At 39.8% G+C, this 13,366-nt stretch overlaps 1 protein-coding gene across 1 annotated transcript; it reads right to left on the minus strand.

Annotated features, from left to right (window-relative positions):
- Positions 1-327: 327 nt before the first annotated feature.
- On the minus strand, positions 328-3,300 carry LOC104106843 (bi-functional coumaroyl CoA and feruloyl CoA ortho-hydroxylase F6H2-2-1-like). The gene is made up of 2 exons (XM_018774358.3): positions 2,682-3,300; positions 328-1,120 (listed from the first exon to the last, which is right to left on the minus strand). Exons 1-2 carry the CDS (start codon positions 3,179-3,181, stop codon positions 628-630), a joined length of 993 nt encoding a protein of 330 aa, XP_018629874.1. The 5' UTR covers positions 3,182-3,300; the 3' UTR covers positions 328-627.
- Between the last annotated feature and the right edge of the window lie 10,066 nt (positions 3,301-13,366).

The following is a 13,366-nucleotide window of genomic DNA, read 5'->3' on the forward strand; positions in this document are numbered from 1 at the left end:
AGAATATATAAATTGATACCCAAATAAGAAATCAGATTTGAGGAGGAAGAGATTCAATGATAAAGAATGTATTTGCATAAGAAAGGAAAGAGAGAGTTGAGGTAGGGGAAATTACAAGAAAAAGACAAAACCAAAAGGAAGGGAAACATAAAACGTATTGTAACCGTGGCAAAGGAAGGGCAAAGAGTTGTGTCTATTTAATATAAGGTTAATGACAGTTAACGTTTGATTTACAAAAATGAGGGCAAAGGGTAGTGTCTATTAAAAATAATTTAACGGTGAAATAAGAGGGGAAAGAAAAAAAATTATGGAAAAAGAGAAATGCAATTCCTGCTAAATAAGCCTGCCACGTCACCGGGCAAATGGCTCTCAATTATATATATATAGATCATTAACATGCTTTATTTTGAGTACTATAGTTCATAAAAAGAGTTACAAGTGGAGCATCGTTTTCCCTATGATGTAATTTTAGGAAGGGAGAATAGTGATCCCTCTCCACTATCTATATGTAGATGCAATGAGGGTAGAATCAGAATCAGCAAATTGTCATAGCTTTGCAAATTCAATTGCCTGCTTGCCCTCATGGCCTTTACTGAAGAAATAATTGAAATAATCTGAATAAATCACCTACTTATAAAACGGTTTCTCTCCATTTTCTAGCACTTGTGGCAAAGGACCAAAAACTGCATCAGGCGCTGGATTCACAAATATTGGCACTGATACTCTGTTTCTATTGGCATTTACTATCACGCGATGCTCAACGCTCTTGTACCTATCGTTGCTCATGATCTGAAGGACATCCCCTATATTGATAACAAGTGCCCCTTTGACTGGGGGCACATGAATCCAACCATCGCCTTTTGGCTCTCGCACATAAAGGCCACCAACATCGTCTTGTAGGAGCATAGTGATTGAAGAAACATCAGCATGACGGCCAGCACCGGCAGCGAGCTCAGGGTTCGGGCACTTGGGGTAGTGAATGAGGTTAACAATCAGACTTCCCATTACAACAGATTTCAGTGCTTCATCTATCTGTTTCACATTTAGTCCCTTGAGCAACACCTCTAGGAGCTTTACTATAACAGTTTTAGCCCACTTCATGTACTCAAGAACCTGATCTCTGTAGAAGTAAAATGATATTAGCCCAAAATATGGTCTAGCCGGATACAACAACAACAACATACCCAATATTGTCCCACACCGTGGGGTCTGAGAAGGGTAGTGTGTACGCATACCTTACCCCTACCTTGTGAGGATAGAGAGACTGTTTCTAATAGACCCTCGGCTCAGGAAAGCATAAGCACCACATTAATGAAAATATAGACAAGAAGGGACAACACCAAAAAGTTATATAAAAGCAGAATAAAAACAAGAAGATAGTAAGGTGATCAATAATGAAAGAAAATAACGGTTAGTCATAAAAACCTACTACCAGCAGAAAGCGAGACTGCGTGCCAATATTACTGTTATGAACACTCTAGACTACCCTAATCCTTGACCTCCATTCTTTCCTATCAAGGGTCATGGAGGAATAATGATATTGAATAGCAAAGGAGCTCAACAACTAAGAGCGGTCGCAGTACTGTTTGAGGGAATGGTCTGGAAGGCTAGTGGTCATATTAGCCATCGAAAGGGACATGCCTAGAGCTGCTTCAACATTGCCTTTCATAAGACCTGGCTATGTGGAGTAGACCTCACTTGCTCTTTGGCTCCGGCCTTTGGGCCCCTATTGGAAAGGGACCTTGGTTTATTTTATTATAAAAGAAACATCAGGAGTTACGTCATATTCCGGAGGAGATGTTTGATCTTCCTAGTCTAGGGGCTTCTTGTCAGGACTAGATACAGCCACTATACGGACTAGAGTTTGCAAGAGCAAATTAAATGCATATTTTGTTTATGCTTGGTACTAGATTAGCAAATGCAACTTGATAATACTCTCTCTCGCTATGTGATAATAGTTCTCTCAACATTTTAAACAGACAATACTACTTAGATATCGGATAAGTATTTCCGAAGGCTAAGCCACAATAGAACTTGCAGCTTTTGCTAGATTTACCAGAGAGCTTTGCTAGGATCTAATAGCTTACTATCAATTACATACGGATAAGTTATCTAGCAACGATATTAGTGCATTTTGTTAGGAATTCTTATGCCTTCAAAGAGCTCTTTATTTTGTTTTATTTTAATCTTAAATAGCATTAGTAGAAGTTCTCAAGCAGTATCACTTGGAAATTTGGCATTAACCAAGTTGAAAAGCTAGCAACTTCTTGTTAGTCTGCAAATGCTAAAGGTCCTGTAAAAAAACACATTCTCCCTTTTCCAGCTTTTCCAGTCATGACACAGAATTGATAAAATGATCTGCACAAATTTAAATGTGTTCTTCAAATTATAGTCTAGACACTGTATTTTGTCATACATCATTAGTTCATAACTCTCATAATATAGAGTAAGGTCTGTAGATAATAGTCAAAAAATGTTTAAATATTTTGCCATTGATGCCAAGTGAAGAAGAAGTATATAAGTAGTAGCATTTCCTTACTGTTCTTTTTTTATTTTTACAGAAGTTGTTTATAAGATAGCAAGATGCAAAAATTCCGACTCATGATAAATTTACTCTAAAGAGCATTCCAATTGAGTTTCAGACAATTAGGTTCATTCCAACTCTGGTTGTTGTCTCTTACTTGGAAACAACAGGCCACAACATAGTGCTGCTCTCATCCTCAGAATCATAGATATGAAAAAGGTAATCTTTCCACTCCAAAACCTTCTCAGCCAAAGGGCTAAAGCTGGTCTTCAACTGCACAGTGTGAGTAGGTGAATTCTCTTTCAAATACTTCCTTCTTTCCTCAACAGGCAACTCAAAGAACTTATGTCCAGCTTCTAACACATTCTCAAGAACTTCAACATGAATACCATGATTTATGATCTGAAAGAAACCCCACTTCTCTGCTGCATCACATATTGATTCTGCAACTTTTGGGTCATCACAATTTGAGAGATCAATTATGGGTATGGACTCTGAGGAGACTATTTGGGTAAAATCTAGTCTTTCTTCTTGGGGTTGAATGAATTTTTCAGGTACGTTCTTGAGACCAATTTGGGAAAGACCCTTTACTCCGTTGCCTTGGTTTACTAGAAAATCAATGAGATCTGATGCTTTAGAAACTTCCGCTATTGACATTGTTTGGGAAAAAATCACTTTGATATGCTGACTGCAAAATGCTTAGGACTCACGAGGAACAAAAAGGAGGGGAAAGTGAGAAAATAGTTATTTGGTTTATGGACAGGGTCGTTCAAGTCAATATAATCAAACTAGATGAACCGTAAATTAATCTATGGTTAGCCTGGTGCACAAATCCTCTATGCATGGGTCGGGAAGGAGAGTCTGTTTTCAAGAAATCCGTGATCTCATGGTCATACTTCCCTCCCCATATTATAATCTAATCCACTTAAAAGTTAGTGTCCGTTTGATTTGTTATGATTTGGTGTTATATTTATAAAAGGGAAAATGCATAAGTACACACTTTATATTTGCGAGGGCCTATTATCTCCTAAATATTACCTGAAATATTATTATCACATTTGTGTTTAGGGTAAAATACACGCGCATGACACATGTATTTCTACTAAAATTGTTTTTTTTCATCTACTTCTTTTCCCAACTAACCTTTTATTTTTTTAAATTCTTTTCCCTTTTCACACACCCCACCTTATTTCATCCCCTAACGCATAAGTGAAGCAGTGAAATTTTTTGGTTGAAGAAGCAGATCGAAAAACGGTGAGCTCATAGAAAATTTTCTGGCAATAAACAATTAACAACCAAATTCTTCTTCCTCGTTCTCTCTTTTTTGTAAATTTGATTAATTAAAAAAATAGTACTCCCCCCACCTCACTACTTGAAACAGTGAAAGGCCAAAGGCCCCCATCAGAAAACGTTCTCTCTTTTATGTAAATTTGATTAATTAAAAAAATACGACTCCACTCCCCCACCGTACTACCTGAAGCAGTGAAAAGCCGAGGGCCACGATTAGAAAACGGTGAGCATGGTGAGAATATTTTTTACAACCGACAATCAAAACACTTCTTCTTTTTCAACCTTTTCTTGTACACTTGATTAAACAAAACCCATATTAAAACTTTTGCTTCAACAAATAAAACTTCTTCGATAAATTATGACATCACGGATCTGTTATGTGGGTGGTCGAATGCCGAAGAAAATATTTGTGGGCGTTTTCTAAGTTTAATCGAAAGTTGATCTTGAGACTATATTTTTTCATTCCTTTCAGTGAGAAGCAATTACTATTGAAAGTAAATGGTTAGTGAAGAGATTAGAAGTAGTAGTAATCCTCCATAAAAGTGTAGTGAAATATGGAGAGGAAAGAATAAACTTGCAACTCGATCTCGTCGGAAAATATGGAGAATGCTGGATCTAACTTCCGGCCAAGTTTATAACTAACGAAACTTGAGGAAAGAAAAAGAAAAACAAGAAGGAAAAAAATAGTATTTTATAAAAATATTATAAAAATAAATTTCAACATTCTCTCTCTTTCTTACTCTCCCAAAGAGGGTGACATACACTTATGCCACATTAGCATTAAGGGTATAATAATTCCATTTAAAAAAGGTTTAGGGGGTAATAGGACCTAGGCCTATTTAAAACCGAACCGAAGCCGTTAATCGAACCGAACCAATAGCTTATTGGCTTATTGGTATAAGATTATTGGGGTAATGGATGGTAAACGGATTGAGATTTTATAATTAACGGCTTAACAGTTTGGAGATGGATTACTCAATTTTCTTATCGGGTAAACCGTTAACCCGTTAAGAATTTTTAAATTTATACTTTTACCCTTATGTATATAAAGTACTACTGAGAAGTCGCCAGTCACCGGAACTTAGAAAATCTTTCTGCAGTTCTGCAACGTAATTTAGATGCCTTCTGCAACGAAAATGTCATCTAAGTTACTTAGTTTCCACTTAGATGCCTTAGAAGTTACGTTCCAACAGATTCAGACTATGTACTTGCAGCAGATTCAGACTATATTGCCTTAGATGGCATTTGGACTAAGTAACTTAGATGCCTTTGTAATAACCAAATGAAAAATAAGTGAAAACTAATAAGAAGTTAGAAATGCATCTGTATTCTGTGCAGTAGTGATAGAACTATTTTTTTTCATAGCAGAATTTTACTAGCTATATAATACAATTGTTTAATCAATACTTTCCATAAAATATGCATGAAAATTGAGACGGTGCAAACACAATTCCAAGATAGAATCAAAGAAGATATCAACACAACATCTCAAGATAGAACTAGAGAAAGAGATCTATGATAATGGCCAGAACTGGAAGTAATTTGTAGATCCTCGATGGAATTGATTTGAAACCGTTTGGTATTGATTGAATAATTGTTCAAAATATTTCTATTTGACTTAGCCGATAAATCGCCCGATAATCGTTAATCCGATACCAATCCGCCCGTTGTCTTATTGGATGGCTAGCGGATTACTACATTTATAATCCGATAACCGATAAGCCGAACTGTTAAGCGTAATTATTCACCCGATCCGCCCGATAAGCACCCCTAATAGGACCCCCATAAAGATAAATTGTGTAGTTAAAAATCCGGCTATAAGTCAGGGGTACTTATACATTTTTCCAAAAACAAAGAAAATTTGGTTTGAGCTAATATTTTTAAAAAAAGAAAAAAAATTAAAATATTTTCGAATAGAATGACAATATATATTACATTACCATTTTTAACTCAAACATTAATATATTGTTGTATACGATCGAAATCGGGCATACCCGATTTCGTTGGCAAGGGAGTTGCCTCGAGGGTAACCTCATAATAGATCGGGTTCGAGCTCGAAGAGAGAACATCACACTTGGAGATCGAAGTGTTCATTGAGATCGAGGCCAGCAATAATCGAGATCGAGCGTGACTAACTTCGAGTAAGGCATAATAACGGAATAACGAGATATCAGTAACCGGTCAAAAGTCAGGGCGGAAATTCCGGAACAGATCAAATCAAAGAGGTTATTAGCGCCAATCATGGGATCTACTTCCGTTTTTAGAGTTGTACCTTATTTAGGATTCCTCTATTATATAAAGAGGAATCCCATTCACTTGTAAAAAAAATATTATTCACTGATAAGAATATACATATACACTGCTTTATTTGTTTTACATACTGTTTATCGCTGTTTGTTCCATCCTCCATTGTTCTTATTAACTAACCTCGAGACTATCTCGAATTGAGGTCGAGGTATTATTTGCGGACCTGTTTGATTTATTTTATTGTCTAAGTTATCAATTTAATTCGTTGTTTATCAATTGGTGCTAGTTTAACTCACATATCCTTAAAACCACAATATAAGTTTAGTTGTTACTCAATTTTTAGAATAAACAGTTTGGCGTCCACCGTGGGGCTACGGATAATAGTGATTGTTCAGTACTGATTCTGGTAAAACACACTATTTTACGCTTGTTCTTGTCAAGTATCTTTGCTTTCAGGTTAAAACATATCAAACTCACAAAACGCATTCACACACGGTGACAATGGCCTCAGATTCCACGATGAAAACGAAAATGTGATTGCTCCAGGAGTCGAGGTGCCACAGGTTAATCTCGGGGGAGCACCGGTTGCCAACCCAGTCGATGTCAGTTTGCATGTTGCTCTAAACGCGGATCTAGGCGCAAATCTCGATTTGAGCGTACGCAGAGAAGGCCGATCTAGTGTCCAAGGAACACAAGGCAGAGGAGACGAATGAGTCAGTCTCCAAGTGATATTCGAGATGCTTCAGGCTCAGCAAGCTGCTATTGCTCAGTTACAAAATCAACATAGAGCTCCGAATAGGGTCGATCCGGAAACTACCCGCCGTACCGAGCCAATACCGGAAAGGTCAAATGGTAACAAATTGGGGACTGATCCCGCGGTAATAAAAATACTCGAGGAGCTCACCAAAAGAATTGAATCAGGGGAGAAGAGAATCGAAGCCAAGGATAAAAAAATGGAGACATACAACTCTCGAGTTGATCAGATACCGAGGGCACCGCCAATCTTGAAAGGGATGGATTCGAAGAAGTTTGTACAAAAGCCGTCTCCTCCAAGTGTGGCTCCGAAGCCTATTCCAAAGAAGTTTCTTATGCCAGATATACCTAAATATAATGGGACCACTAATCCCAACGAGCATGTTACTTCATATACATGCGCTATCAAGGGTAACGATTTAGAAGATGATGAAATCGAATCTGTGCTGTTAAAAAAATTCGGAGAGACCCTTTCGAAGGGAGAAATGATTTGGTATCACAACCTTCCACCAAATTCCATCGACTCATTTGTCATGTTAGCAGATTCTTTCGTAAAGGCACACGCCGGGTCCATAAAGGTCGCAACGAGGAAATCAGACCTTTTCAAGGTAAGACAAAGGGATAATGAAATGCTGAGGGAGTTCGTGTCCCGATTTCAAATGGAACACATGGAGTTGCCACCAGTCATAGATGATTAGGCCGTTCAAGCTTTCACCCAAGGGTTGAACGAGCGAAGTTCGATAGCATCACGTTAGTTGAAACAAAATTTGATCGAATATCCAGCTGTAACTTGGCCAGATGTGCACAATCGATATCAATCGAAGATCAGGGTCGAGGACGACCAATTAGGAGCCCCTTCCGGTTCAGTATATCCAAACAGTCCGGCAGTTAAAAAACCAAAGGGACGTTGACAGGGAGCCAAGATCGAACAGAGACCGATATCAACCATATACCGCAGATCGAAGGAACAATGGTTCAGGACGCAATTTCGCCCGGAACGATTTAAGAAGTGATCGAGGACAGAATTTTCGGGGACTTATGAGCAAAAGTGGTTTTGACAAGTATGCCGATCCCACAGAGGCACCTCGGTTATCGGAATATAACTTTAGCATCGATGCATCAGGCATTGTATCGGCAATCGGAAGGATCAAAGATACTAGGTGACCTAGACCCATACAAACCGATCCTTCCCAAAGAAAATTAAATTTGATGTGCAAGTATCATGGCACACATAGTCACAAGACTGAGGATTCCAGGCAATTAAGGGAGGATATAGCCTGTCTATTTAACGAGGGCCACCTTTGAGAGTTCCTCAGCGATCGAGCCAAGAATCATTTCAGAGAAAGGGACGCCAATAGGAAAAATGAACAGGAAAAACCCCGACATGAGATTCATATGATCGTCGGTGGGGTCAACATCCCACAGGGACCCATATTCAAACGCACTAAGGTATCGATCACTAGGGAAAAATGAACCCGAGATTATGTGCCCGAAGGCACTTTATCATTCAACGACGAAGAAGTAGAAGGCATTTCTCAGCCCCACAATGACGCTCTGGTAATTTCTATCTTATTAAATAATGTTCAAGTTAAACGTGTTTTAGTGGATCCAGGTAGCTCGATGAATATCATCCGATCGAGGGTCGTGGAGCAGCTCGGCCTACAAAATCAAATCGTGCCCGCAGCTCGGGTCTTAAATGGCTTCAATATGGCCAGTGAAACAACTAATGGGGAGATTATTCTACCGGTGAACGTGGCTGGAACAATTCAAGATACCAAGTTCTTCGTAATCGAGGGCGACATGAGGTACAATGCCCTACTCGAAAGGCCTTGGATCCACAAAATGAGGGCAGTCCCTTCGACTCTCCACCAAATGATGAAATTCCCGACGTCGGCTGGTGTAAAAATAGTGTACGGGGAGCAACATGCCGCAAAAAAAATGTTTGCGGTCGATGAGGTAACGCCGATATCGACACTATCAACCTCGGAAAGGTCGAGTATCAAAGGTAAACAGGAAGTCAAATAGCAATCACAGCCACCAGCCTTGACTGAATCAGGGATGCAGGAGACAAAAGAAGAAGAGGAGGATTTTCTGACCCCTCGAACTTTTATTGTTCCCGAAGATTCTGACGCCACCAAATCAATGGTAGAAGAGCTATAACAGGTTATATTGATCGAGTACTTACCCTAGCGAAAGGCATACCTGGGAATGGGATTAACCCCCCGAACTCAGGAAAAAGCTTGTTCAATTTCTTATTGATAACATAGATTGTTTTGCTTGGTCCCATTTAGACATGACAGGGATCCCACTGGAGATAACGACGCATCGGCTAAGCCTGGACCCTAGGTTCAAACCGGTGAAGCAAAAGAGAAGAACCCAGTCCGAGGTAAAGCACGCATTCATAAAGGATGAGGTAACTAAACTCCTCAAAATAGGGTCCAATCGGGAAGTGAAATATCCTGAATGGTTAGCCGATGTAGTTGTAGTCCCTAAAAAAGGTAACGAACTTAGAATGTGTGTAGATTATAAGGATATAAACAAGGCATGCCCCAAAGATTCTTTTCCACTTCCTAACATCAATCGCATGATCGATGCCACGACCGACCACAAGATCCTTACTTTTCTCGATGCCTATTCCAGGTACAATCAAATCTAAATGAACCAGAGGACCGAGAAAAGACTTCATTTATCACCAAGTATGGAACATATTGTTATAATGTAATTCCCTTCAGGCTAAAAAATATAGGAGCTACTTACCAACGCCTAGTAAATGAAATGTTCGAAGAACAAATAGGTAAATCAATGAAAGTTTATATTGATGACATGCTAGTTAAGTCCCTGCGCACAGAGGACCATTTGACTCATTTGTAGGAAACGTTCGAGATTTTAAGGAAATATAACATGTAGCTCAACCCCGAGAAATGTGCTTTCGGGGTAGGTTCAGGCAAGTTCTTTGGCTTCATGGTATCGAATCGGGGGATCGATATCAACCCCGATAAAATCAAGGCCATATAAGACATCACCGTCATGGACAGTGTAAAAGTCGTACAGAGGTTAACTGGACGGATAGCTGCCTTAGGCCGATTCATTTCGATGTCGTCGGATCAAAGCCACGGATTTTTCTCTCTGCTAAAAAAGAAGAACGATTTCGCCTGGACCCCGGAATGCCAACAGACATTAGAGGTATTAAAGCGATACCTAACGACCTACCACTTCTTCACACTCCAAAGGCAGATGAGAAACTTTACTTGTACTTGGTAATATCGAAAATCACGGTAAGTGGTGTCCTAGTTCGAGAAGAGAAAGGTACGCAATTTCTCGTTTATTATGTAAGTCGAACCTTAGGAGAAGCAGAAACTAGATATCCACATTTGGAGAAATTGACACTTGCACTGATAAGCGCCTCTAGAAAGTTAAGACCATACTTTCAATGTCACCATATATACGTATTAACCACTTACCCATTTCGTAATATTTTGCACAAGCCTGAACTATCGGGCCGATTGGCCAAATGGGACGTCAAACTCAGTGGGTACGGTATTGAATATCAACCCCGGACGACCATCAAGTCTCAAATTTTAGCAAACTTCGTGGCCGACTTCACGCCAACCCTCGTACCCGAAGTCGAAAAGGAACTCTTATTAAAACCGGGTACATCATCGGGGGTATGAACCTTTTTTACAGACGGTGCTTCGAATGTGAAGGGGTTCGGGCTAGGCATCATTTTGAAGCCGCCCAGTGGTAGCACTATTAGGAAATCTATCAAAACTTCTAGGTTGACTAACAATGAGGCCGAGTACGAGGCCATGATTATAGGTCTTGAGCTAGCTAAAAGCTTGGGAGCAGAAGTCATTAAAGCCAAGTATGACTCTTTACTGGTAGTGAACCAAGTAAACAAAACCTTCAAAATTCGAGAGGATAGAATGCAAAGGTATTTGGACAAGCTATAGGTAAACTTGCACCGTTTCAAGGAATGGACTTTACAACATGCACCTCGAGAACAAAATAGTGAGGCCGATGCACTTGCAAGTTTAGGGTTATCAGTCGAGGAAGATGAGTTCAGCTTGGGGACTATCATTCAACTCTCGAGATCTGTGATCGAGGAAGGTCATGCCGAGATAAAATCTACAAGCTTAACCTGGGATTGGAGGAATAAATATATTGAATACCTGAAGAACGAAAATCTCCCATCGGACCCTAAAAAGTCGAGGGCCCTACGAACCAAAGCTGCTCGATTCACATTGGCTGAAGATGGAAAATTATACAGAAGGACATTCGATGGACCATTGGCAGTATGCTTAGGACTAGGAGACACCGATTATATTCTACGAGAAGTCCATGAAGGCACTTGTGGGAACCATTCCGGCGCCGAATCACTCATTCACAAAATTATTAGAGCAGGATACTACTAGGATAGCATGGAAAAAGACACTAAGGAGTTTGTTCGAAAATGTGATAAATGTCAAAGGTTTGCACCGATGATCCATCAACCCGGAGAACAACTTCATTCAGTCATATCCCCTTGGCCGTTCATGAAATGGGGAATGTATATCGTCGGCCCTCTGCCATCGGCCCAGGTAAAGCTAAGTTTATTTTATTTATGACTGACTATTTCTCTAAATGGGTTGAAGCACAAGCGTTCGAGAAAGTGAGAGAAAGAGGTTATAGACTTCATTTGGGATCATATCATATGTTGATTTGGGATACCCGCCGAAATAGTGTGCGACAATGAAAAATAATTTATCGGCAGCAAAGTGACAAAATTCCTCGAAGACCACAAAATAAAAAGGATGTTATCAACACCATATCACCCTAGTGTGAATGGACAGGCCGGATCGACGAACAAGACTATCATTCAAAACCTAAAGAAAAGGTTGGACGACACTTAGGGGAAATGGAGAGAAATTCTACTCGAAGTTCTTTGGGCATATCGAACAACATCAAAGTCCAGTATGGGGGCAACCCCGTTCTCCTTAGTATATGGCTCCGAAGCCTTGATTCCAGTCGTAATACGGGGAACCCACTCCCAGGTTTCGACATACAACAGAAAAGTCAAATCACAAGGCTATGAATACTAGCCTCAAATTATTGGATGAAAAATGAGAAGCCGCACTCCTTCGAATGGTTGCACAAAAGCAATGAATCGAAAGATACTACAATAGGAGAGCCAACCTTCACCACTTCAGAGTCGGGGACTTAGTCCTGAGGAAAGTCACCATCAACACTCGAGATCCTAATAAAGGGAAGCTCGGCCCAAATTAGGAGGGACCCTACCAAGTCCTCTACATCGTCAGAAAGGGATCTTATAAGCTCGGCACGATGGACGGCGAACAACTACCAAATAATTGGAACATATCGCTTCTCAAACGGTATTATTACTAAAGGTATGACTTTATCCGCTTTTTTCATTTATATATTCGACACTAACTCACTGCAGGTGTTCGATCGAAGACATCGAGACCTCAGGTTTTAAAGCACGCGTTGCACTTTTTTTCCCTTAGATCGGTTTTTGTCCTAAGTGGGTTTTCCCGGCGAGGTTTTTAACGAGGCAACAATTATGTGCTACATGAGGACAATTCAACAGTATCCAAGGCTTCTTTATAATCAACCTCGAATACTGGGGTCATCACCCTCGGATGTTACACTGTCGAGGAAATTACTTCGTATCAAAGGGTCTCGATAGAGAAACTTTGTAATGGGCCAAACGGTCGAATGAACCGTGTCCGTATAGATTAGTCGAGCCCCGATGGCAAAACATGTACGCATGTATAAATTATACAAAGAAGCATTCTTTCTATATCAAACATCTTGTGTCTCAAAGAAAATTTTCTACTATACAAGCTCCATACTTATGATTTTGTGAGAAATGGCTCAAGGGCCAAGTGCAAATATACCTCGTACACTCGGGGTCTTCCATCGATGATCGACATATTCAAGTAATCTAAACTAGACCTCAAAGAGGCACCCCTCGATCTATAGGCCAAGGACATCACTCTCGGGGACTAACACTTCGAACAAGTTCGAAGAGTTATTGGGAAATAATCCCAAGAGGCATACTCAAAGGCTACGGCCAAATTAAGGCGGCTCAGAGACATACGAATCCCGCAATAAAAATAGGCCTTCGAATTTTTTGAAAAATCGGTTAAAAAAGGCTACCCTCGGCAAAAGGGCTTTTGATGAAATCAGCCCTCGAAAAACCTTAAGAGGTATCAAATTATCTTAACACAAACGTGCTAAGGCACAAAAAGCAAAGGGGTTTCAATCGATATCGAACCCTCAAAATACCTAATGGGTAAAGAATACGTGTTAAGGCATAAAGAAATTTTTACTAAGTCTTCTAAGCCGAAAAAGGGAAAAAGTAGCCATCTTTTAGAGGCCATATCGGCCCAATCTAAAGAGCCTAAGGGCCAATACACTTAGAGTTCGAGATTTTGTTCTCACTCAATTCGGACCTAAGGGTTCCACTATTCCGAGCTCAAATAAAATTGGCTTGAATATAGCTTGAAGATTCAACGTTATTTGATATAAAACCTTAAGGGGTCTGTTACTGTG

The sequence above is a fragment of the Nicotiana tomentosiformis genome, chromosome 11 (assembly GCF_000390325.3).
Source record: "Nicotiana tomentosiformis chromosome 11, ASM39032v3, whole genome shotgun sequence".
Classification (NCBI taxonomy): Eukaryota; Viridiplantae; Streptophyta; class Magnoliopsida; order Solanales; family Solanaceae; genus Nicotiana; species Nicotiana tomentosiformis.